Genomic DNA, 24,247 nt, shown 5'->3' with positions numbered 1-24,247 from the left:
CCAGCGCACAAACACAGCCCCGAGCCGCGGTCGTTTCGCAAGACGACAACACTGCCTCAACGTTGGATGGGGCGCTCGGTGACCCCCTAGACTTGACGCTACACCCTCCCCCCCCCCCCCACTCTCCCCCCCACCCCCCCCCCCACTCTCCCCCCCACCCCCCCAAGTCCACCCCCAGACATCACCGCGCTCTGCTACCTTTTTTTACCATGCGGGCATTCCCCAAAGACCCTTGGTGTTTTTGTGCCACCGTGAGCGACTGACCCGGATGGACCTCAGGAGAAAGAATCATCGGCTAGCGGTGACTTCGGTGGGAGATGAGACGCTGTGAATGGCGCCTGCGACGAATCCAACGGCCCTCTCGATGTTGTCACGTACAGCGGGCGGAGGGCACGGAGAACATTTGTTAAATTGTCGTTAAACCGCTCTGTAACTTTGTGTGTAATTGGAACGTGTTGCCACTGTGAAATATGCTGCTTTGAAATTGGGTCAATCTCTTTGGAACACCCTGCAGATGCTTGTGAGTCTCTGTACCTCCATACGACCCTGCGTGTCTCTGCGAGTCTCTCTGTGTTTTATTTGGGTCTCTGTTGGACTCTGTGGGTCTCTGTGTGTCTCTGTGATTCTCCGTGTGTCTCTGTGAGTCTGTGTGTGTCTCTGTGAGTCTCTGTGAGTCTGTGTATCTCTGTGAGTCTCTGTGTGTGTCTGTGTAGCTCTGTGAGTCTCTGTGTGTCTCTGTGTATCTCTGTGAGTCTCTGTGTGTCTCTGTGTATCTCTGCGTGTCTCTGTGAGTCTCTCTGTATTAAATTTGGGTCTCTATTGGACTCTATGGGTCTCTGCATCTCAATGAGTCTGGGTTCACCTTGAGGTCCACATGACCACTATAACACTGACACACCTGAGACTCTACCGTGGTGACGGTGACTCACCTGGGACTCTACCGTGGTGACGGTGACTCACCTGGGACTCTACCGTGGTGACGGTGACTCACCTGGGACTCTACCGTGGTGACGGTGACTCACCTGGGACTCTACCTTGGTGACGGTGACTCACCTGGGACTCTACCGTGGTGACGGTGACACACCTGGGACTCTACCATGGTGACGGTGACTCACCTGGGACTCTACCGTGGTGACGGTGACTCACCTGGGACTTTACCGTGGTGACGGTGACACACCTGGTGATCTACCGTGGTGACGGTGACTCACCTGGGACTCTACCGTGGTGACGGTGACACACCTGGTGATCTACCGTGGTGACGGTGACACAGCTGGGACTCCACCGTGGTGACGGTGACTCACCTGGGACTCTACCGTGGTGACGGTGACTCACCTGGGACTCTACCGTGGTGACGGTGACTCACCTGGGACTTTACCGTGGTGACGGTGACTCACCTGGGACTCTACCGTGGTGACGGTGACTCACCTGGGACTCTACCGTGGTGACGGTGACTCACCTGGGACTCTACCGTGGTGACGGTGACTCACCTGGGACTCTACCGTGGTGACGGTGACTCACTTGGGACTTTACCGTGGTGACGGTGACTCACCTGGGACTTTACCGTGGTGACGGTGACTCACCTGGGACTCTACCGTGGTGACGGTGACTCACCTGGGACTCTACCGTGGTGATGGTGACTCACCTGGGACTCTACCGTGGTGACGGTGACTCACCTGGTGATCTACCGTGGTGACGGTGACTCACCTGGGACTCTACCGTGGTGACGGTGACTCACCTGGGACTCTACCGTGGTGACGGTGACTCACCTGGGACTCTACCGTGGTGACTGTGACTCACCTGGTGATCTGCCGTGGTGACGGTGACTCACCTGGGACTCTACCGTGGTGACGGTGACTCACCTGGTGATCTACCGTGGTGACGGTGACTCACCTGGGACTCTACCGTGGTGACGGTGACTCACCTGGGACTCTACCGTGGTGACGGTGACTCACCTGGGACTCTACCGTGGTGACGGTGACTCACCTGGTGATCTACCGTGGTGACGGTGACTCACCTGGGACTCTACCGTGGTGACGGTGACTCACCTGGGACTCTACCGTGGTGACGGTGACTCACCTGGGACTCTACCGTGGTGACGGTGACTCACCTGGTGATCTACCGTGGTGACGGTGACTCACCTGGGACTCTACCGTGGTGACGGTGACTCACCTGGTGATCTACCGTGGTGACGTTGACTCACCTGGGACTCTACCGTGGTGACGGTGACTCACCTGGGACTCTACCGTGGTGACGGTGACTCACCTGGTGATCTACCGTGGTGACGGTGACTCACCTGGGACTCTACCGTGGTGACGGTGACTCACCTGGGACTCTACCGTGGTGACGGTGACTCACCTGGGACTCTACCGTGGTGACGGTGACTCACCTGGGACTCTACCGTGGTGACGGTGACTCACCTGGTGATCTACCGTGGTGACGGTGACTCACCTGGGACTCTACCGTGGTGACGGTGACTCACCTGGTGATCTACCGTGGTGACGGTGACTCACCTGGGACTCCACCGTGGTGACGGTCACTCACCTGGGACTCTACTGTGGTGACGGTGACTCACCTGGTGATCTACCGTGGTGACGGTGACTCACCTGGGACTCTACCGTGGTGACGGTGACTCACCTGGGACTCTACCGTGGTGACGGTGACTCACCTGGGACTCTACCGTGGTGACGGTGACTCACTTGGGACTCTACCGTGGTGACGGTGACTCACCTGGTGATCTACCGTGGTGACGGTGACTCACCTGGGACTCTACCGTGGTGACGGTGACTCACCTGGTGATCTACCGTGGTGACTGTGACTCACCTGGGACTCTACCGTGGTGACGGTGACTCACCTGGGACTCTACCGTGGTGACGGTGACTCACCTGGGACTCTACCGTGGTGACGGTGACTCACCTGGGACTCTACCGTGGTGACGGTGACTCACCTGGGACTCTACCGTGGTGATGGTGACTCACCTGGGACTCTACCGTGGTGACGGTGACTCACCTGGGACTCTACCGTGGTGACGGTGACTCACCTGGTGATCTACCGTGGTGACGGTGACTCACCTGGGACTCCACCGTGGTGACGGTCACTCACCTGGAACTCTACCGTGGTGACGGTGACTCACCTGGTGATCTACCGTGGTGATGGTGACTCACCTGGGAATCTACCGTGGTGACGGTGACTCACCTGGGACTCTACCGTGGTGACGGTGACTCACCTGGTGATCTGCCGTGGTGACGGTGACTCACCTGGGACTCTACCGTGGTGACGGTGACTCACCCGGGACTCTACCGTGGTGACGGTGACTCACCTGGGACTCTACCGTGGTGACGGTGACTCACCTGGGACTCTACCGTGGTGACGGTGACTCACCTGGTGATCTACCTTGGTGACGGTGACTCACCTGGGACTCCACCGTGGTGACGGTGACTCACTTGGGACTCTACCGTGGTGACGGTGACTCACCTGGTGATCTACCGTGGTGACGGTGACTCACCTGGGACTCTACCGTGGTGACGGTGACTCACCTGGTGATCTACCGTGGTGACGGTGACTCACCTGGGACTCTACCGTGGTGACGGTGACTCACCTGGGACTCTACCGTGGTGACGGTGACTCACGTGGGGCTCTACCGTGGTGACGGTGACTCACCTGGGACTCTACCATGGTGACGGTGACTCACCTGGTGATCTACCGTGGTGACGGTGACTCACCTGGTACTCTACCGTGGTGACGGTGACTCACCTGGGACTCTACCGTGGTGACGGTGACTCATCTGGGACTCTACCGTGGTGACGGTGACTCACCTGGGACTCTACCGTGGTGACGGTGACTCACCTGGGACTTTACCGTGGTGACGGTGACTCACCTGGGGCTCTACCGTGGTGACGGTGACTCACCTGGTGATCTACCGTGGTGACGGTGACTCACCTGGGACTCTACCGTGGTGACGGTGACTCACCTGAGACTCTACCGTGGTGACGATGACTCACCTGGGACTCTACCGTGGTGACGGTGACTCACCTGGGACTCTACCGTGGTGACGGTGACTCACCTGGGACTCTACCGTGGTGACGGTGACTCACCTGGGACTCTACCGTGGTGACGGTGACTCACCTGGTGATCTACCGTGGTGACGGTGACTCACCTGGGACTCTACCGTGGTGACGGTGACTCACCTGGGACTCTACCGTGGTGACGGTGACACAGCTGGGGCTCTACCGTGGTGACGGTGACACAGCTGGGACTTTACCGTGGTGACGGTGACTCACTTGAGACTCTACCGTGGTGACGGTGACTCACGTGGGACTCTACCGTGGTGCCGGTGACTCACGTGGGACTCTACCGTGGTGACGGTGACTCACCTGGGACTTTACCGTGGTGACGGTGACTCACCTGAGACTCTACCGTGGTGACGGTGACTCACGTGGGACTCTACCGTGGTGACGGTGACTCACCTGGTGATCTACCGTGGTGACGGTGACTCACCTGGGACTCTACCATGGTGACGGTGACTCACCTGGGACTCTACCGTGGTGACGGTGACTCACCTGAGACTCTACCGTGGTGACGGTGACTCACCTGGGACTCTACCGTGGTGACGGTGACTCACGTGGGACTTTACCGTGGTGACGGTGACACAGCTGGGGCTCTACCGTGGTGACGGTGACACAGCTGGGACTTTACCGTGGTGACGGTGACTCACCTGAGACTCTACCGTGGTGACGGTGACTCACGTGGGACTCTACCGTGGTGCCGGTGACTCACGTGGGACTCTACCGTGGTGACGGTGACTCACCTGGGACTTTACCGTGGTGACGGTGACTCACCTGAGTCTCTACCGTGGTGACGGTGACTCACGTGGGACTCTACCGTGGTGACGGTGACTCACCTGGGGCTCTACCGTGGTGACGGTGACTCACCTGGGGCTCTACCGTGGTGATCGTGACTCACCTGGGGCTCTACCGTGGTGACGGTGACACACCTGGTGATCTACCGTGGTGACGGTGACTCACCTGGGACTTTACCGTGGTGACGGTGACTCACCTGGTGATCTACCGTGGTGACGGTGACTCACCTGGGACTCCACCGTGGTGACGGTGACTCACCTGGGACTCTACCGTGGTGACGGTGACTCACCTGGGACTCTACCGTGGTGACGGTGACTCACCTGGGACTCTACCGTGGTGACGGTGACTCACCTGGGACTCTACCGTGGTGACGGTGACACACCTGGGACTCTACCGTGGTGACGGTGACTCACCTGGGACTCTACCGTGGTGACGGTGACTCACCTGGTGATCTACCGTGGTGACGGTGACTCACCTGGGACTCCACCGTGGTGACGGTGACTCACCTGGGACTCTACCGTGGTGACGGTGACTCACCTGGGGCTCTACCGTGGTGACGGTGACTCACCTGGGACTCTACCGTGGTGACGGTGACTCACCTGGGACTCTACCCCTGCGTTGTGTTGTAGTCTAAGCTTGTTGTAGTCTAAGCGTGTTGATGTCTGCGTTGTGTTGAAGTCTAAACGTGTTGATGTCTGACCCTGCATTGTGTTGAAGTCTAAACGTGTTGATGTCTGACCCTGCGTTGTGTTGAAGTCTAAGTGTGTTGATGTCTGCCCCTGTGTTGTATTCTAAGCGTTTTGATTTCTGCGTTGTGTTGAAGTCTAAGCGTGTTAATGTCTGCCACCTGCGTTGTGTTGAAGTCTAAGCGTGTTGTAGGCTAAGCGTGTTGATGTCTGTGTTGTGTTGAAGTCTAAGCGTGTTGATGTCTGCGTTGTGTTGAAGTCTAAGCGTGTTGATGTCTGCGTTGTGTTGAAGTCTAAGCGTGTTGTAGTCTAAGCGTGTTGATGTCTGTGTTGTGTTGAAGTCTAAGCGTGTTGATGTCTGCGTTGTGTTGAAGTCTAAGCGTGTTGATGTCTGCGTTGTGTTGAAGTCTAAGCGTGTTGATGTCTGCGTTGTGTTGAAGTCTAAGCGTGTTGATGTCTGTGTTGTGTTGAAGTCTAAGCGTGTTGATGTCTGCGTTGTGTTGAAGTCTAAGCGTGTTGATGTCTGCGTTGTGTTGAAGTCTAAGCGTGTTGATGTCTGCCACCTGCGTTGTGTTGAAGTCTAAGCGTGTTGAAGTCTGCGTTGTGTTGAAGTCTAAGCGTGTTGATGTCTGCCCCTGCGTTGTGTTGTAGTCTAAGCGTGTTGAAGTCTGCGTTGTGTTGAAGTCTAAGCGTGTTGATGTCTGCCCCTGCGTTGTGTTGAAGTCTAAGCGTGTTGATGTCTGCGTTGTGTTGTAGTCTAAGCGTGTTGATGTCTGCGTTGTGTTGAAGTCTAAGCGTGTTGATGTCTGACCCTGCGTTGTGTTGAAGTCTAAGCGTGTTGATGTCTGTGTTGTAGTCTAAGCGTGTTGATGTCTGCGTTGTGTTGAAGTCTAAGTGTGTTGATGTCTGCCCCTGCCTTGTGTTGAAGTCTAAGCGTGTTGATGTCTGCGTTGTGTTGAAGTCTAAGCGTGTTGATGTCTGCCCCTGTGTTGTGTTGAAGTCTAAGCGTGTTGATGTCTGCGTTCTGTTGTAGGCTAAGCGTGTTGATGTCTGCCCCTGCATTGTGTTGTAGGCTAAGCGTGTTGATGTCTGCGTTGTGTTGTAGGCTAAGCTTGTTGATGTCTGCGTTGTGTTGAAGTCTAAGCGTGTTGATGTCTGACCCTGCGTTGTGTTGTAGTCTAAGTGTGTTGATGCCTGCGTTGTGTTGTAGTCTAAGCGTGTTGATGTCTGCCTCTGCGTTGTGTTGAAGTCTTAGCGTGCTGATGTCTGCCCCCTGCGTTTTGTTGAAGTCTAAGTGTGTTGATGTCTGCGTTGTGTTGTGGTCTAAGCGTGTTGATGTCTGCGTTGTGTTGAAGTCTTAAGTGTGTTGATGTCTGCCTCTGCGTTGTGTTGTAGGCTAAGTGTGTTGATGTCTACCCCCTGCGTTGTGTTGTAGTCTAAGCGTGTTGATGTCTGCGTTGTGTTGTAGTCTAAGCGTGTTGATGTCTGCGTTGTGTTGAAGTCTAAGCGTCTTGATGTCTGCCACCTGCGTTGCGTTGAAGTCTAAGCGTGTTGATGTCTGTGTTGTGTTGTAGTCTAAGTGTGTTGATGTCTGGCCCTGTGTTGTGTTGAAGTCTAAGCGTGTTGATGTCTGCCCCTGCGTTGTGTTGAAATCTAATCGTGTTGATGTCTGCGTTGTGTTGAAGTCTAAGCGTGTTGATGTCTGCGTTGTGTTGTAGTCTAAGCGTGTTGATGTCTGCGTTGTGTTGAAGTCTAAGCGTGTTGATGTCTGCGTTGTGTTGAAGTCTAAGCGTGTTGATGTCTGCGTTGTGTTGTAGTCTAAGCGTGTTGATGTCTGCCCCCTGTGTTGTGTTGTAGTCTAAGCGTGTTGATGTCTGTGTTGTGTTGAAGTCTAAGCGAGTTGATATCTGACCCTGTGTTGTGTTGAAATCTAAGCGTGTTGATGTCTGCGTTGTGTTGTGTTGTAGGCTAAGCGTGTTGATGTCTGCGTTGTGTTGTGTTGTAGGCTAAGCGTGTTGATGTCTGCGTTGTGTTGTGTTGTAGTCTAAGCGTGTTGATGTCTGCCTCTGTGTTGTGTTGTAGGCTAAGCGTGTTGATGTCTGCCTCTGTGTTGTGTTGTAGTCTAAGCGTGTTGATGTCTGCGTTGTGTTGAAGTCTAAGCGTGTTGATGTCTGCGTTGTGTTGAAGTCTAAGCGTCTTGATGTCTGCCACCTGCGTTGCGTTGAAGTCTAAGCGTGTTGATGTCTGCCTCTGCATTGTGTTGTAGTCTAAGCATTTTGATGTCTGTGTTGTGTTGAAGTCTCAGCTTGTTGATGTCTGTGTTGTGTTGAAGTCTAAGCGTGTTGATGTCTTCCCCTGCGTTGTGTTGAAGTCTAAGCGTGTTGATGTCTGTGTTGTGTTGAAGTCTAAGCGTGTTGATGTCTGTGTTGTGTTGAAGTCTAAGCGTGTTGATGTCTTCCCCTGCGTTGTGTTGAAGTCTAAGCGTGTTGATGTCTGTGTTGTGTTGTAGTCTAAGCGTGTTGATGTCTGCGTTGTGTTGAAGTCTAAGCGTGTTGATGTCTGCGTTGTGTTGAAGTCTAAGCGTGTTGATGTCTGCCCCCTGCGTTTTGTTGAAGTCTAAGCGTGTTGATGTCTGCCCCTGTGTTGAAGTCTAAGCGTGTTGATGTCTGTGTTGTGTTGTAGGCTAAGCGTGTTGATGTCTGCGTTGTGTTGAAGTCTTAGCGTGTTGATGTCTGCCCCTGTGTTGTGTTGAAGTCTAAGCATGTTGATGTCTGCGTTGTGTTGAAGTCTAAGCGTGTTGATGTCTGCGTTGTGTTGAAGTCTAAGCGTGTTGATGTCTGCCCCTGCGTTGTGTTGAAGTCTAAGCGTGTTGATATCTGCCCCTGTGTTGTAGTCTAAGCGTGTTGATGTCTGCGTTTTGTTGAAGTCTAATCGTGTTGTTGTCTGCGTTGTGTTGAAGTCTAAGCGTGTTGATGTCTGCCCATGCGTTGTGTTGAAGTCTTAAATGTGTTGATGTCTGCCCCTGTGTTGTAGGATAAGCGTGTTGATGTCTGCCCATGCCTTGTGTTGAAGTCTTAAATGTGTTGATGTCTGCGTTGTGTTGAAGTCTAAGCGTGTTGGTGTCTGCCCCTGCGTTGTGTTGAAGTCTGCCCCCTGCGTTGTGTTGAAGTCTGCCCCCTGAGTTGTGTTGTAGTCTAAGCGTGTTGATGTCTGCCCTGTGTTGTAAGCGTGTTGATGTCTGCCCCTGTGTTGTATTCTAAGCGTGTTGATGTCTAAGCGTGTTGACGTCTGCCCCTGTGTTGTAGTCTAAGCGTGTTGACGTTTGCCCCTGTGTTGTAGTCTAAGCGTGTTGATGTCTAAGCGTGTTGACGTCTGCCCCCTGCGTTGTGTTGATGTCTGCCCCTGTGTTGAAGTCTAAGCGTGTTGATGTCTGCCCCTGTGTTGTATTCTAAGCGTGTTGATGTCTGCGTTGTGTTGATGTCTGCGTTGTGTTGATGTCTGCGTTGTGTTGATGTCTGCCCCCGTGTGTTGTGTTGAAGGCCACTGGGAATGCCGCGTCTCACCGAGTCTCACTCCCACGAGTCTCTGCTTAGCCCCAGCCGAGTGGAAACTCTGAGCTTGGCCGGCGGCGACGGCGGCGACGGCGGCGACGGCAGCGACGGGGAGCCACCACTCATCAAGCCCCTGCACAGCAGCATCCTGGGACAGGATTACTGCTTTGAGGTGCCGCTCACACACGCGCACACATTCACACATTCACACGCACACACACACACAGGCACACACACACACACATTAACACGCACACACACACACAGGCACACACACACACACATTCACACGCACACACGCACACACACACTCACACATTCACACGCACACACGTTCACACGCACACACACGCTCACATGCCCTCACACGCACACACACTCACACATTCACACACTCAAGCACACACACTCACACGCACACATTCACACGTACACACACACACATGCACACACGCACACACGCACACACGCTCACGCACACGCACACGCACTCACACACGCTCACACGCACACACGCACACACACACTCACACACACTCACACGCACTCACACATTCACACGCACACACGCACACACACACGCTCACATGCACTCACACACACGCACACACACACACATTCACACGCACACACGCACACATGCTCACACACACTCTCACACACTCACACGCACTCACACACTCACACACTCTCACACACGCTCACGCGCACACACACACATTCACACGCACACATTCACACGCACACAAACACACCCGCACATTCACACTCACACATTCACACACACTCACACAACAACAACAATAACAACAACCGCCATTCGCCACTAAGTGGTGGTGACGTCACCACGCCGCTTGTGCCAGGCTATGTGCACCCTGAGGCCACGTGAAGTGTCGAACGCCCGCTGGCAGGAGGTCACGGGGCAGACCCAGGTGCCACGGGTCGACTGACTGAGATGACTGAGATGACTGGCTGATGCACCACCTGTGCCCCCTACTGTGCCAACCTGTTGTGCTTTAGTCACCCGGCGCTCCGCTCGTTGTTGTGAGCGTCGCTCCTCCGCCCTCCGTTGTTGTTGGAGGGCGACTGCCTCCAACTGCCCAGTAGCGTCCTTCACGAGCCTCCTCCACAGAGGCCGATCTTGACACCGCTGGTACCAGTCATCGGCAAGTCCACTCAGCTCCACGTCCTCCTGTACCACATCACTCCATCTCTTCTCTAGCCTGTGCCGCGCCCGTTTAGCCCCCTCAATCCGGCCGAACAAAAGCTGTTTCGGCATGCGGTGGCTGGGCATACGGGCTACATGACCCAGCCATCGCAGCCTTGCCCACCGGAGGAGCTCACCGATGGGACCTTGCCCAGATCTTTCAAGGATTTGTGAGCTCACACAATCCAGTCTGGTTAAACCCAGGATGGATCGTAGGCAGGCCAGCCTAAATGTTTCTAACCGGCGAAGATGTTCCATTAGGGGGGTACACGTTTCGCAAGCATAGAGAAGGGAGGGAATGACCGTGGCCGAGAAGACCTGTAGCTTAGTGCGGAGCGACAGACCAGGTAGCTTCCACACAGCGTTACGCAACCGATGAAAAGATATTGCCGCTCGACTGATTCGGAGTGAGACCTCTGCTGTTAAACTGGAACCATTCATAAGCACACTGCTCAGGTATGGGAAACTCTCCACAACTGCCCCATCACCGATTGGGAGTTGTGGGGGTGGAGTGTCTGATGGTACAAAATCCCCAGGCAGGTGCTTAGTTTTGGTGGGGCTGATGGTAAGGCCCCACCTCTTAGTGGCACGCTCCAGTCTCAGCAGCAGCATCTCCTACTCCTCCTCTGAATGAGCAGCTATTACCAAATCATCGGCATGCATAACGTGGTTGAGCAATAGGGAGCCATCCCTTGAACGCACCCGGGCATCGATCAGCCTCCAATTATATCTGTACCATTTGGAGATTCCCCCGGTACAGCTATTGAAGGCTTCACGAACTACGTGGTAAAAATAGATGTTAAATAATGTGGGAGCCAGAGGACATCCCTGTCGCACCCCAAGGTGTACAGGGAATGGCTCTGACTCCCGGCCACGTAGTTTTACCCGGGCCCGCTCACCATCATGAAGGTCCTTAATGATCGTGAGCAGAGGGTCAGGTACTCCAAAAGCACGAAGAACAACCCAGAGCCCAGGCCTACTGATGGTATCATAGGCCTTGACCAGGTCAATAAAGCACACTAACACACTAACACACACTAACACACACACACATTAACACACACACATACTAACACATACACATTAACACACACACACACTCACTAACACACTAAAACTAACACACACACTAACACACAACCCAAGGTGATTACCATTGGCACTATTGCCATCAGCAAGGTATTAGTGATGGTGATGGTTAGTGATGGTGATGGTTAGTGATGGTGATGGTTAGTGATGGCGATGGTTAGTGTTGGTGATGGTTAGTGATGGCGATGGTTAGTGTTGGTGATGGTTAGTGTTAGTGATGGTGATGGTTAGTGATGGTTAGTGATGGCGATGGTTAGTGATGGTGATGGTTAGTTTTGGTGATGGTTAGTGATGTTTAGTGATGGTGATGGTTAGTGTTAGTGATGGTTAGTGGTGGTGATGGTTAGTGTTGGATAGTGATGGTTAGTGATGGTGATGGTTAGTGTTATTGATGGTTAGTGATGGTGATGGTTAGTGATGGTGATGGTTAGTGTTGGTGATGGTTAGTGATGGTGATGGTTAGTGATGGTTAGTGTTAGTGTTGGTGATGGTTAGTGTTAGTGATGGTTAGTGTTAGTGATGGTTAATGTTAGTGATGGTGATGGTTAGTGATGGTTAGTGATGGTTTGTGATGGTTAGTGATGGTTAGTGTTAGTGTTGGTGATGGTTAGTGATGGTGATGGTTCAGTGATGGTTAGTGATGGTGATTGTTAGTGATGGTGATTGTTAGTGATTGTTAGTGATGGTGATGGTTAGTGATGGTGATGATGATGATGGTTAGTGATGGTGATGGTTAGTGATGGTGATGGTTAGTGATGGTTAGTGATGGTGATTGTTAGTGATGGTGATGGTTAGTGATTGTTAGTGATGGTGATGGTTAGTGATGGTGATGATGATGGTTAGTGATGTTTAACTGTGTGTGTGATGGTTAGTGATGGTTAGTGATGTTTAACTGTGTGTGTGATGGTTAGTGATGGTTAGTGATGGTTAGTGATGGTGATGATGATGGTTAATGATGGTTAGTGATGTTTAACTGTGTGTGTGATGGTTAGTGATGGTTAGTGATGGTTAATGATGTTTAACTGTGTGTGTGATGGTTAGTGATGGTTAGTGATGGTTAGTGATGTTTAACTGTGTGTGTGATGGTTAGTGATGGTTAGTGATGGTGATGATGGTTAGTCATGATAAACTGTGTGTGTGATGGTTAGTGATGGTTAGTGATGTTTAACTGTGTGTGTGATGGTTAGTGATGGTTAGTGATGGTTAGTGATGGTGATGATGATGGTTAGTGATGTTTAACTGGGTGTGTGATGGTTAGTGATGGTTAGTGATGTTTAACTGTGTGTGTGATGGTTAGAGATGGTTAGTGATGGTTAGTGATGTTTAACTGTGTGTGTGATGGTTAGTGATGGTTAGTGATGGTGATGATGATGGTTAGTGATGTTTAACTGTGTGTGTGATGGTTAGTGACGGTTAGTGATGTTTAACTGTGTGTGCGATCGTTAGTGATGGTTAGTGATGGTTAGTGATGTTTAACTGTGTGTGTGATGGTTAGTGATGGTTAGTAATGGTGATGATGATGGTTAGTGATGTTTAACTGTGTGTGTGATGGTTAGTGATGGTTAGTGATGTTTAACTGTGTGTGTGATGGTTAGTGATGGTTAGTGATGGTTATTGATGTTTAACTGTGTGTGTGATGGTTAGTGATGGTTAGTGATGGTTAGTGATGGTGATTGTTAGTGATGGTGATGGTTAGTGATTGTTAGTGTTAGTGATGGTTAGTGATGGTGATTGTTAGTGTTAGTGATGGTTAGTGATGGTGATGGTTAGTGATGGTGATTGTTAGTGTTAGTGATGGTTAGTGATGGTTAGTGATGGTGATGGTTAGTGATGGTTAGTGATGTTTAACTGTGCGTGTGATGGTTAGTGATTGTTAGTGTTAGTGATGGTTAGTGATGGTTAGTGATGGTTAGTGATGTTTAACTGTGTGTGTGATGGTTAGTGATGGTTAGTGATGGTGATGGTTAGTGATGGTTAGTGATGGTGATGGTTAGTGATGGTTAGTGATGGTTAGTGATGGTGATGGTTAGTGATGGTTAGTGATGGTGATGGTTAGTGATGGTTAGTGATGTTTAACTGTTTGTGTGCTGCAGGTTATCACGGCTGGCCCCACCAGCAAGGTTTTCTGCTGCCGTTCAGCTTCTGAGCGAGACCGCTGGATGGAGAACTTGCGACGCGCAGTTCAGCCAAACAAGGTACGGCCTCACCACTCGCTCACCCGCTCACTCACCCACTCACTCACCAACTCGCTCACCCACTCACTCACTCACCCACTCGCTCACCCACTCACCCACTCACTCACCCACTCGCTCACCCACTCACTCACCCACTCACTCACCCACTCACTCACCAACTCGCTCACCCACTCACTCACCCACTCACCCACTCACTCACCCACTCACTCGCTCACCCGCTCACTCACCCACTCCCTGGCTCACCCACTCACTCACCCACTCACTCATCCACACACTCACCCGCTCACTCACCCACTCCCTCGCTCACCCACTCACTCACTCACCCACTCAATCACCCACTCACTCACACGCTCACTTACCCACTCACTCACTCACCCATCCACATACTCACGCACACACTCGCTCACCCGCTCAATCACCCATTCCCTGGCTCACCCACTCACTCACCCACTCACTCACCCACTCCCTGGCTCACCCACTCGCTCACCCACTCACTCGCTCACCCACCCACTCACTCACCCACTCACTCACCCGCTCACTCACCCACTCCCTCGCTCACCCACTCACTCACCCACTCAATCACCCACTCACTCACCCGCTCACTCACCCACACACTCACACACTCACCCACTCACTCACCCGCTCACTCACCCACTCCCTCGCTCACCCACTCACTCACCCACTCAATCACCCACTCACTCACCCGCTCACTCACCCACACACTCACACACACACTCGCTCACCCACTCAATCGCTCACCCACTCACTCGCTCACTCACCCGCTCACTCACCCACACACTCACCCACACACTCAAGCAAACACTCGCTCACCCACTCACTCGCTCACTCACCCACACACTCACTCACGCACACACTCACCCACTCACTCGCCCACCCACTCACTCGCTCACTCACGCACACACTCGCTCACCCACTCACTCGCCCACACACTCACTCGCTCACTCGCTCACGCACCCACTCACTCACCCACTCACCAACAGGCTCACCCACAGCCTCACCCACAGCGATGTTGGCACATCGTACCCACGGCACGATCTCGCCCATAGTGACCGTCAGTATGGTGAAGACAGCCGTTGTGTAAAAGTGGTGACGTCTCATTTGTGGAACTTACACCACCACCACCACCACCGTCTCCATCGTCACCACCAACCACCACTACCATCACCACCACTGCCATCATCAACACCACGACTATCACCACCACCACCACAACCGCCACGACCACCACCACCACCACCTCCATTGTCACCACCACAACCATCACCACTACCTCCATCACCACCACTGTCACCACCACCACTACCGTCACCACCACTGCCATCATCACCACCACGACTATCATCAACACCACCACCACAACTGCCACTACCACCTCCATCACCACCACCATCACCACCTCTGTTGTTATCAACATCACTACGGTCACCACCACTGCCATCATCATCACCATCATTTCGAACTCGTTCACACCACCACCACCGACACCACCACTCAACACTGCTACCACCACCGACACCACCACTCAACACTGCTTCCACCACCACTCAACACTGCTTCCACCACCACTCAACACTGTTACCACCACCACCGTCACCACCACTCACCACCGTTACCACCACCACCGTCACCAACACTCAACACTGTTACCACCACCACCGTCACCAACACTCAACACTGTTACCACCACAACTCAACACTGTTACCACCACCACCGTCACCACCACTCACCACTGTTACCACCACCACCACCACCACCACCGTCACCACCACTCAACACTGTTACCACCACCACCGTCACCACCACTCACCACTGTTACCACCACCACCATTCACCACCACCACCGTCACCACCACTCAACACTGTTACCACCACCACCACCGTCACCACCACTCAACACTGTTACCACCACCACCGTCACCAACACTCAACACTGTTACCACCACAACTCAACACTGTTACCACCACCACGACCACCGTCACCACCACTCAACACTGTTACCACCACCATTCACTACCACCACCGTCACCACCACTCAACACTGTTACCACCACCACCACCACCACCGTCACCACCACTCAACACTGTTACCACCACCACCACCACCGTCACCACCACTCAACACTGTTACCACCACCACCACCACCACCACCACCGTCACCACCACTCAACACTATTACCACCACCACCGTCACCACCACTCACCACTGTTACCACCACCACCATTCACCACCACCACCGTCACCAACACTCAACACTGTTACCACCACCACCGTCACCAACACTCAACACTGTTACCACCACAACTCAACACTGTTACCACCACCACGACCACCGTCACCACCACTCAACACTGTTACCACCACCACCACCATTCACCACCACCACCGTCACCACCACTCAACACTGTTACCACCACCGCCACTTACCACCACCACTCATCACCACCACCACCACCACCACGACTCACCGTCACCACCACCACTCACCACTCACCACCGTCACCACCGCGTGCCGCGCCCAGGACAACCGCCGCCGTGTGGAGACTTCCCTGCGCCTGTGGCTGCTGGAGGCCAGGGACCTGCCGCCCGCCGCCGGCGCCGCCGCCGCCGCCGGCGCCGGCGCCGGCGCCCGCCGCCGCTGCCGCCGCCGCCGCCGCCGCCGCCGCTACTTCTGCGAGGTCTGCGTCGACGACCGGCTGTGCGCCCGCACCGCCGGCCGCTGCCAGGCCGCGGGGCCCGGCACGTCGGCCGAGGGCCCCCGCTGGGGCGAGCACTTCCTGCTGCCGGCGCTGCCGCCGGCGCCGCGAGACCTGACGGTGCACGTCTACCGCGAGGACGCCGACGCCGACGACGCCGACGACGCCGACGACGCCGACGCCGACGCCGACGCCGATACCGCCAAGAAGAATAAGAAGAAGAAGGACAAGAAGAAGGACAAGAAGAAGAAGAAGGAGGAGGAGGAGGACGGAGTGGAGATCGGCGGCATCGGCGTCGGCATCGGCGGCGGCGTCTCCGCCGATTACGTGGGGCTCGTGAACATCGCGGTGAACTCCGCCGACGCGCCGGGCGCGCGGCAGCAGCTGGTGGAGAAGTGGTACCCGCTGAGCGCCCCCACGGCCGGCAGGGGCAAGGGGGCGGTGCCCGCGCTGCGCGTCCGCTGGCGCCTGGAGAGGGCCCGAGTTCTGCCCCTGGAGCGCTACAAGGAGTTCGCCGAGTTCCTCACGGGACGCTGCACCGACCTCTGCTCAGCGCTCGAGCCGCGGCTGGGGGCGAGGGCGCGCGGGGACGTGGCGAGGGCGCTGGTGCACGTGCTGCACAGCACGGGGAGGGCCAGGGTGGGTGGAGGGGGTGTGGGGGGGGTGTGTGTGTGGGGGTGTGTGGGGGGGTGTGTGGGTGGGGGTGTGGGGGGGGTGTGTTTGTGTGTGGGTGCGGTGCCGGACGGGCAACTCTGTCGTGGACAGTGCTGTGGGGGGAGATCCAATTTTGATTAGCTCCTCCCCTCATGGCATGTGTGTCCACCACAGGGGCTAAACGGGGGCTCTGGACGGGTGCGAGGGGCTGGTAACCCCTCCACCTTCAATTAATTACCACTAAACCATGAGTTAAACTAAAATATCTAACTAATAAGCTTGTGCCGGAGGCCCCGGGGGGACAGGCGTCTATGACGTCTCCTGGCCAAACCCCATTTGTCGGAGCCAGGAGATTGAATCTCTACCCTCGGGGCTCCTCCAGAAACAACGAAAAGCCACTACGGATGGCCATGTGGAATGTTCGAACGCTCACTGCGGAGGAAAGGCTGCCACTCCTCTGTCGGGAGCTGGACCGGTACCGCCTGGATCTATGTGGCATTCAGGAGGTCCGGTGGACCGGTTCTGGCTCCTGCCACCATGAGGGGTGGACAGTCCTCTACTCAGGGCAGCAGACTGCCAAACAACAGGGTGTGGATCTTCTTATGAACAAAAGAATGAAGGGGGCGTGGGAGCGTGGCAGTGAGGTGTGGGAAGCTGTAAGCCCCAGGCTACTTGGGGCTCGCCTTCCCATCAACCGGAGGCTAGGATTGGTGGTCGTGGTTACTTGTGCCCCCACCGAAGATGAACATCCGTGGAGGGATGCAGGCAAAGCCGATGAGTCGGATGCCTTCTATGACCTGTCACAGGTACTGGCTAAAGTGGCCCCTCGGGATAGAGTCATCTTGTTGGGCTACTTCAATGCCCGAGTTGGTCATGATGCTGGCACCTGGTCTGGAGTGATTGGAGGGCATGGGCCGGATCAGCTCAATAACAACGGTAGGCTGCTAGATTTTTGTGCAGCCCATGGGCTTGTAATTACCAACACGCTGTTCTGGCATCGGCGCATCCACACACCATCATGGATGCATGCCGGGTCCAAGCAAGATCATCTGCTGGACTACATAGTGACGGACCAGTGGATGCGAGCCCATGTCCTTGACACCATGACGTACCGTGGAGCTGATCTGCCCTCTGACCATCGACTAGTCATCTGTAAGATGCGCTTGCCATTCTTCCACTCCGGTGGTGGGTGTACACCCAGGATGCCATTCCAACCTAAAGTGGCCTGGTCTCAGTTATCTGATGAAAGTTGCAAGCGAGAATTTCATCATCGCTTGCGGCTGGGATTGGCATCGTCCCTCACTCCTCCTGATGTCGAGGGTAGATGGCCGAGTTTTAGGACTGTGACTCATGCAGCTGCAATGGCTGCTTTGGGTGAGCGGTCCAGACCTCCACAGAGACCCTGGCTGACAGAGGAGGTGTTCAGGATGGTTGAGAAAAAGCGACAGGCCCACTGTTATCGGCTACAGAATCCCACATCAGAGAATGAGGAGGCTTACCGTAGCCTTCGCTCGGAGGTTCGGAGAGCCGCGAGGCGCTGCAAGGATGGGTGGTGGTCGCGGGTTGCTGAGTAGATGGAGTCTGCCTCAGTGGCCCGCGATCACAAATCTCTATTTAACTCCATCAAAAAAGTAACCTGCAGCGCCACACCTATTACCATCAGGGGAAAAAAACGGTGATCCAATCTCCGAACCCCAAGAACAGGTTTGCAGATTTGCTGAGCATTTCTGTGAGGTCCTGGGGGAAGGGAAATCCCTCAGCCTGGAAAACATCGTGGCACAAAGTGAGGATGACCCTGCTGAGGCTGCGGTGCCTCAAATATTGGAAGAAGTCACCTCCTGTGAGTGGCTGGCTGAGGTGCCATCTGTTGAGGAAGTACTGAAGGCGATCCAGAGTCTGAGACCAGGAAAGACACCGGGCAGAGATGATCTCCCAAGCGAAATGCTGAGAGAGGGTGGCGTTTGTGCACAGACTGCCCTACATGACATCATAACAACAGTCTGGACCACTGGACGGGTTCCGCAGAATTGGAAGGATCCCCTGGTGGTCCCCCTCTTTAAGAAGGGGGACCGCACAGACTGTAACAACTACAGGGGCATCTCACTCCTCAGTGTGCCGGGTAAGGCCCTGGCAAGGATTATTTAACATCGCCTTGCCAGGCACGCTGAGGAGAGGCTTGCGGAGCCCCAATGCGGTTTCAGGAAAGGGCATTAGTGATGCCGTAGTAGTGGTGGTGGTGTTGACGGCAGTAGTGGTGGTGGTGGTGATGGTAGTAGTGGTGGTAATGGTAGTAGTGGTGGTGGTGGTTGTGATGGTAGTAGTGGTGTTGGTGTTGTTGACGGTAGTAGTGGTGGTGATGGTAGTAGTGGTGGTGATGAAGGTGACGGGAGTGGTGGTGGTGATGGTAGTAGTGGTGGTGGTGGTGATGATGGTAGTATTGGTGGTGGTGATGGTAGTCGTGGTGGTGGTGATGATGGTGATGATGGTGACGGTAGTGGTGGTGGTGGTGATGTTGACGGTAGTAGTGGTGGTGATGGTAGTAGTGGTGGTGGTGGTTCTTGTGGTGATGGTAGTAGTGGTGGTGGTGATGGTAGTGGTGGTGGTGGTTGTGGTGACGGTAGTAGTGGTGGTGGTGGTAGTAGTGGTGGTGGTGGTGATGTTAGTAGTGGTGGTAGTAGTCGTGGTGGTGGAGGTGATGTTAGTAGTGGTGGTGGTGGTGACTGTAGTAGTGGTGGTGGTGACTGTAGTAGTTTTGGTGGTGGTGATGGTCATAGTTTCGGTGGTGGTGATGGTCGTAGTGGTGGTAGTGGTGGTGATGGTAGTAGTGGTGATGGTAGTAATGGTTGTGGTGGTGGTGATGGTAGTAGTGGTGGTGGTGATGGTAGTAGTGTTGGTGGTGGTGATAGTAGTAGTGGTGGTGGTGGTGGTGACGGTAGTGGTTGTAGTGATGGCGGTGATTTTAGTAGTGGTGGTGGTGATGACGCTCGTAGTAGTGGTGGTGACTGTAGTGGTGGTGATAGTAGTAGTGGTGGTGGTAGTGATGGTGGCAACGGTGGTGGTGGTGATGGCGGTAGTGGTGGTGGTGATGGTGATTGTAGTAGTGGTGGTGATGGTGACGCTAGTAGTAGTGGTGGTGACTGTAGTGGTGGTGATGGTAGTAGTGGTGGTGGTGACTGTAGTGGTAGTGGTGGTGGTGGTGATGGTAGTAGTGGTGGTGGTGACTGTAGTGGTGGTGGTGGTGATGGTAGTAGTGGTGGTGGTGACTGTAGTGGTGGTGGTGGTGATGGTAGTAGTGGTGGTGGTGACTGTCGTGGTGGTAGTGATGGTAGTAGTGGTGGTGGTGATGGTAGTAGTGGTGGTGGTGGTGACTGTAGTTGTGAGGGTGGTGACGCTAGTAGTGGTGGTGACTGTAGTGGTGGTGACTGTAGTGGTGACGGTGGTGACACTAGTAGTGGTGGTGATGACTGCAGTAGTAGTGGTGTTGGTGACTAGTGGTGGTAGTGGTGACGTTCCACAGGACTTCTTTACGGAGTTGGTCATGAGTGAGGTGGTGGTGGTGGTGGTGGTGATGACTGTAGTGGTGGTGGTGATGCCTGTAGTAGTAGTGGTGATGACTGTAGTGGTGGTGGTGATGACTGTAGTGGTGGTGACGACGTTCCACAGGACTCCTTGACAGAGTTGGTGATGACTGTAGTGGTGGTGGTTATGACTGTAGTGGTGGTGGTGATGACTGTAGTGGTGGTGGTGATGACTGTAGTTCTGGTGACAGCGTTCCGCAGGACTTCCTGACGGAGTTGGTCATGAGTGAGGTGGTGGTGGTGGTGATGGTAGTAGTGGTGGTGGTGGTTGTTGTGGTGATGGTAGTAGTGGTGGTGTTGATGGTAGTGGTGGTGGTGGTTGTGGTGACGGTAGTAGTGGTGGTGGTGGTAGTAGTGGTGGTGGTGGTGATGTTAGTAGTGGTGGTAGTAGTCGTGGTGGTGGAGGTGATGTTAGTAGTGGTGGTGGTGACTGTAGTAGTGGTGGTGGTGGTGACTGTAGTAGTTTTGGTGGTGGTGATGGTCATAGTTTCGGTGGTGGTGATGGTCGTAGTGGTGGTAGTGGTGGTGATGGTAGTAGTGGTGATGGTAGTAATGGTTGTGGTGGTGGTGATGGTAGTAGTGGTGGTGGTGATGGTAGTAGTGTTGGTGGTGGTGATGGTAGTAGTAGTGGTGGTGGTGGTGGTGATGGTAGTGGTTGTAGTGACGGCGGTGATTTTAGTAGTGGTGGTGGTGATGACGCTCGTAGTAGTGGTGGTGACTGTAGTGGTGGTGATAGTAGTAGTGGTGGTAGTGATGGTGGCAACGGTGGTGGTGGTGATGGCGGTAGTGGTGGTGGTGATGGTGATTGTAGTAGTGGTGGTGATGGTGACGCTAGTAGTAGTGGTGGTGACTGTAGTGGTGGTGATGGTAGTAGTGGTGGTGGTGACTGTAGTGGTAGTGGTGGTGGTGATGGTAGTAGTGGTGGTGGTGACTGTAGTGGTGGTGATGGTAGTAGTGGTGGTGGTGACTGTAGTGGTGGTGGTGGTGATGGTAGTAGTGGTGGTGGTGACTGTCGTGGTGGTAGTGATGGTAGTAGTGGTGGTGGTGATGGTAGTAGTGGTGGTGGTGGTGACTGTAGTTGTGAGGGTGGTGACGCTAGTAGTGGTGGTGACTGTAGTGGTGGTGACTGTAGTGGTGACGGTGGTGACACTAGTAGTGGTGGTGATGACTGCAGTAGTAGTGGTGTTGGTGACTGTAGTGGTGGTAGTGGTGACTGTAGTGGTGGTGGTGGTGACTAGTGGTGGTAGTGGTGACGTTCCACAAGACTTCTTTACGGAGTTGGTCATGAGTGAGGTGGTGGTGGTGGTGGTGGTGATGACTGTAGTGGTGGTGGTGATGCCTGTAGTAGTAGTGGTGATGACTGTAGTGGTGGTGGTGATGACTGTAGTGGTGGTGACGACGTTCCACAGGACTCCTTGACGGAGTTGGTGATGACTGTAGTGGTGGTGGTTATGACTGTAGTGGTGGTGGTGATGACTGTAGTGGTGGTGATTACTGTAGTGGTGGTGGTGGTGATGACTAGTTCTGGTGACAGCGTTCCGCAGGACTTCCTGACGGAGTTGGTCATGAGTGAGGTGGTGGTGGTGGTGGTGATGACTGTAGTAGTGGTAGTCATGACTGTAGTGGTGGTGGTGACTGTAGTGGTGGTGGTGACTGTAGTAGTGGTGGTGATGACTGTAGTGGTCGTGGTGATGACTGTAGTGGTGGTGGTGATGACTGTAGTTCTGGTGACAGCGTTCCGCAGGACTTCCTGACGGAGTTGGTCATGAGTGAGGTGGTGGTGGTGGTGACGCTGGTAGTAGTAGTGGTGGTGATGACTGTAGTGGTGGTGATGACTGTAGTGGTGATGAAGACGTTCCACAGGACTTCCTGTCGGAGTTGGTGATGAGTGAGGTGGTGGTAGTGGTGGTGATGACTGTAGTGGTGGTGATGATGACTGTAGTTCTGGTGACGATGTTCCGCAGGACTTCCTGACGGAGTTGGTGATGACTGTAGTGGTGGTGGTGATGGTGACTGTAGTGGTGGTGATGACTGTGGTAGTAGTAGTAGTGGTGGTGGTGATGACTGTAGTGGTGGTGGTGATGACTGTAGTTCTGGTGATGACGTTCCGCAGGACTTCCTGGCGGAGTTGGTCATCAGTGAGGTGGTGATGGTAGTGGTGGTGATGACTGTAGTGTTGGTAGTGATGACTGTAGTGGTGGTAGTGATGACTGTAGTGGTGGTGGTGGTGATGACTGTAGTAGTAGTGGTGATGACTGTAATGGTAGTGGTGATGACTGTAGTTCTGGTGACGACGTTCCGCAGGACTTCCTGACGGAGTTGGTGATGAGTGAGGTGGTGGTAGTGGTGATGATGACTGTAGTGGTGATGGTGTTGGTGGTGACTGTAGTAGTGGTGGTGGTGATGACTTTAGTGGTGGTGATGACTGTAGTGGTGGTGGTGATGACTGTAGTGGTGGTGGTGATGACTGTAGTGGTGGTGACGACATTCCGCAGGATTTCCTGACGGAGTTGGTGATGACTGTAGTGGTGGTGATGACTGTAGTGGTGGTGGTGATGACTAGTTCTGGTGACGATGTTCCGCAGGACTTCCTGATAGAGTTGGTCATGAGTGAGGTGGTGATGGTGGTGGTGGTGACTGTAGTAGTGGTGGTGGTGATGACTGTAGTGGTGGTGATGACTGTGGTGGTGGTGGTGGTGGTGATGACTGTAGTGGTGGTGATGACTGTGGTGGTGATGGTGGTGGTGGTGATGACTGTAGTGGTGGTGATGACTGTAGTTCTGGTGACGACGTTCCGCAGGACTTCCTGACGGAGTTGGTCATGAGTGAGGTGGTGACTGTAGTGGTGGTGACTGTAGTAGTGGTGGTGTTGATGACTGTAGTGGTAGTGACGACGTTCCGCAGGACTTCCTGACGGAGTTGGTCATGAGTGAGGTGGTGATGGTAGTGGTGGTGATGTCTGTAGTGGTGGTAGTGATGACTGTAGTGGTGGTGGTGGTGGTGATGACTGTAGTAGTAGTGGTGATGACTGTAGTGGTGGTGGTGATGACTGTAGTCGTGGTGACGACGTTCCGCAGGACTTCCTGACGGAGTTGGTCATGAGTGAGGTGGTGGTGGTGGTGACTGTAGTAGTGGTGGTGGTGATGAGTGAGGTGGTGATGGTGGTGGTGGTGACTGTAGTGGTGGTGGTGATGACTGTAGTGGTGGTGAAGACTGTAGTGGTGGTGACGACGTTCCGCAGGACTTCCTGACGGAGTTGGTCATGAGTGAGGTGGTGGTGGTGACTGTAGTAGTGGTGGTGGTGACTGTAGTAGTGGTGGTGGTGATGAGTGAGGTGGTGATGGTGGTGGTGGTGATGACTGTAGTGGTGGTAGTGATGACTGTAGTGGTGGTGGTGATGACTGTAGTAGTAGTGGTGATGACTGTAGTGGTGGTGGTGATGAATGTAGTTCTGGTGACGACCTTCTGCAGGACTTCCTGATGGAGTTGGTCATGAGTGAGGTGGTGACTGTAGTGGTGGTGACTGTAGTAGTGGTGGTGTTGATGACTGTAGTGGTGGTGACGACGTTCCGCAGGTCTTCCTGACGGAGTTCGTCATGAGTGAGGTGGTGATGGTAGTGGTGGTGATGTCTGTAGTGGTGGTGGTGATGACTGTAGTGGTGGTCACGACGTTCCGCAGGACTTCCTGACGGAGTTGGTCATGAGTGAGGTGG

General features: G+C 54.0%; 1 protein-coding gene across 1 annotated transcript in view; it reads left to right on the top strand.

Annotated features, from left to right (window-relative positions):
- LOC116958248 (uncharacterized) overlaps nt 1–24,247 on the top strand; it is a 110,758-nt gene that overhangs the window by 43,839 nt on the left and 42,672 nt on the right. The window contains exons 6-8 of the mRNA XM_076056176.1: nt 9,082–9,265; nt 13,483–13,584; nt 16,129–16,941. Of these exons, the coding sequence (XP_075912291.1) occupies nt 9,082–9,265; nt 13,483–13,584; nt 16,129–16,941 (1,099 nt within the window). The remainder of the gene's footprint in view (nt 1–9,081; nt 9,266–13,482; nt 13,585–16,128; nt 16,942–24,247) is intronic.

This window comes from Petromyzon marinus, chromosome 74 (assembly GCF_048934315.1).
Source record: "Petromyzon marinus isolate PM22_M1 ecotype Great Lakes invasive population chromosome 74, UKy_Petmar_22M1.pri1.0, whole genome shotgun sequence".
In the NCBI taxonomy this organism is placed as follows: domain Eukaryota; kingdom Metazoa; phylum Chordata; class Hyperoartia; order Petromyzontiformes; family Petromyzontidae; genus Petromyzon; species Petromyzon marinus.
This window is presented reverse-complemented; position numbering and strand designations above follow the sequence as displayed.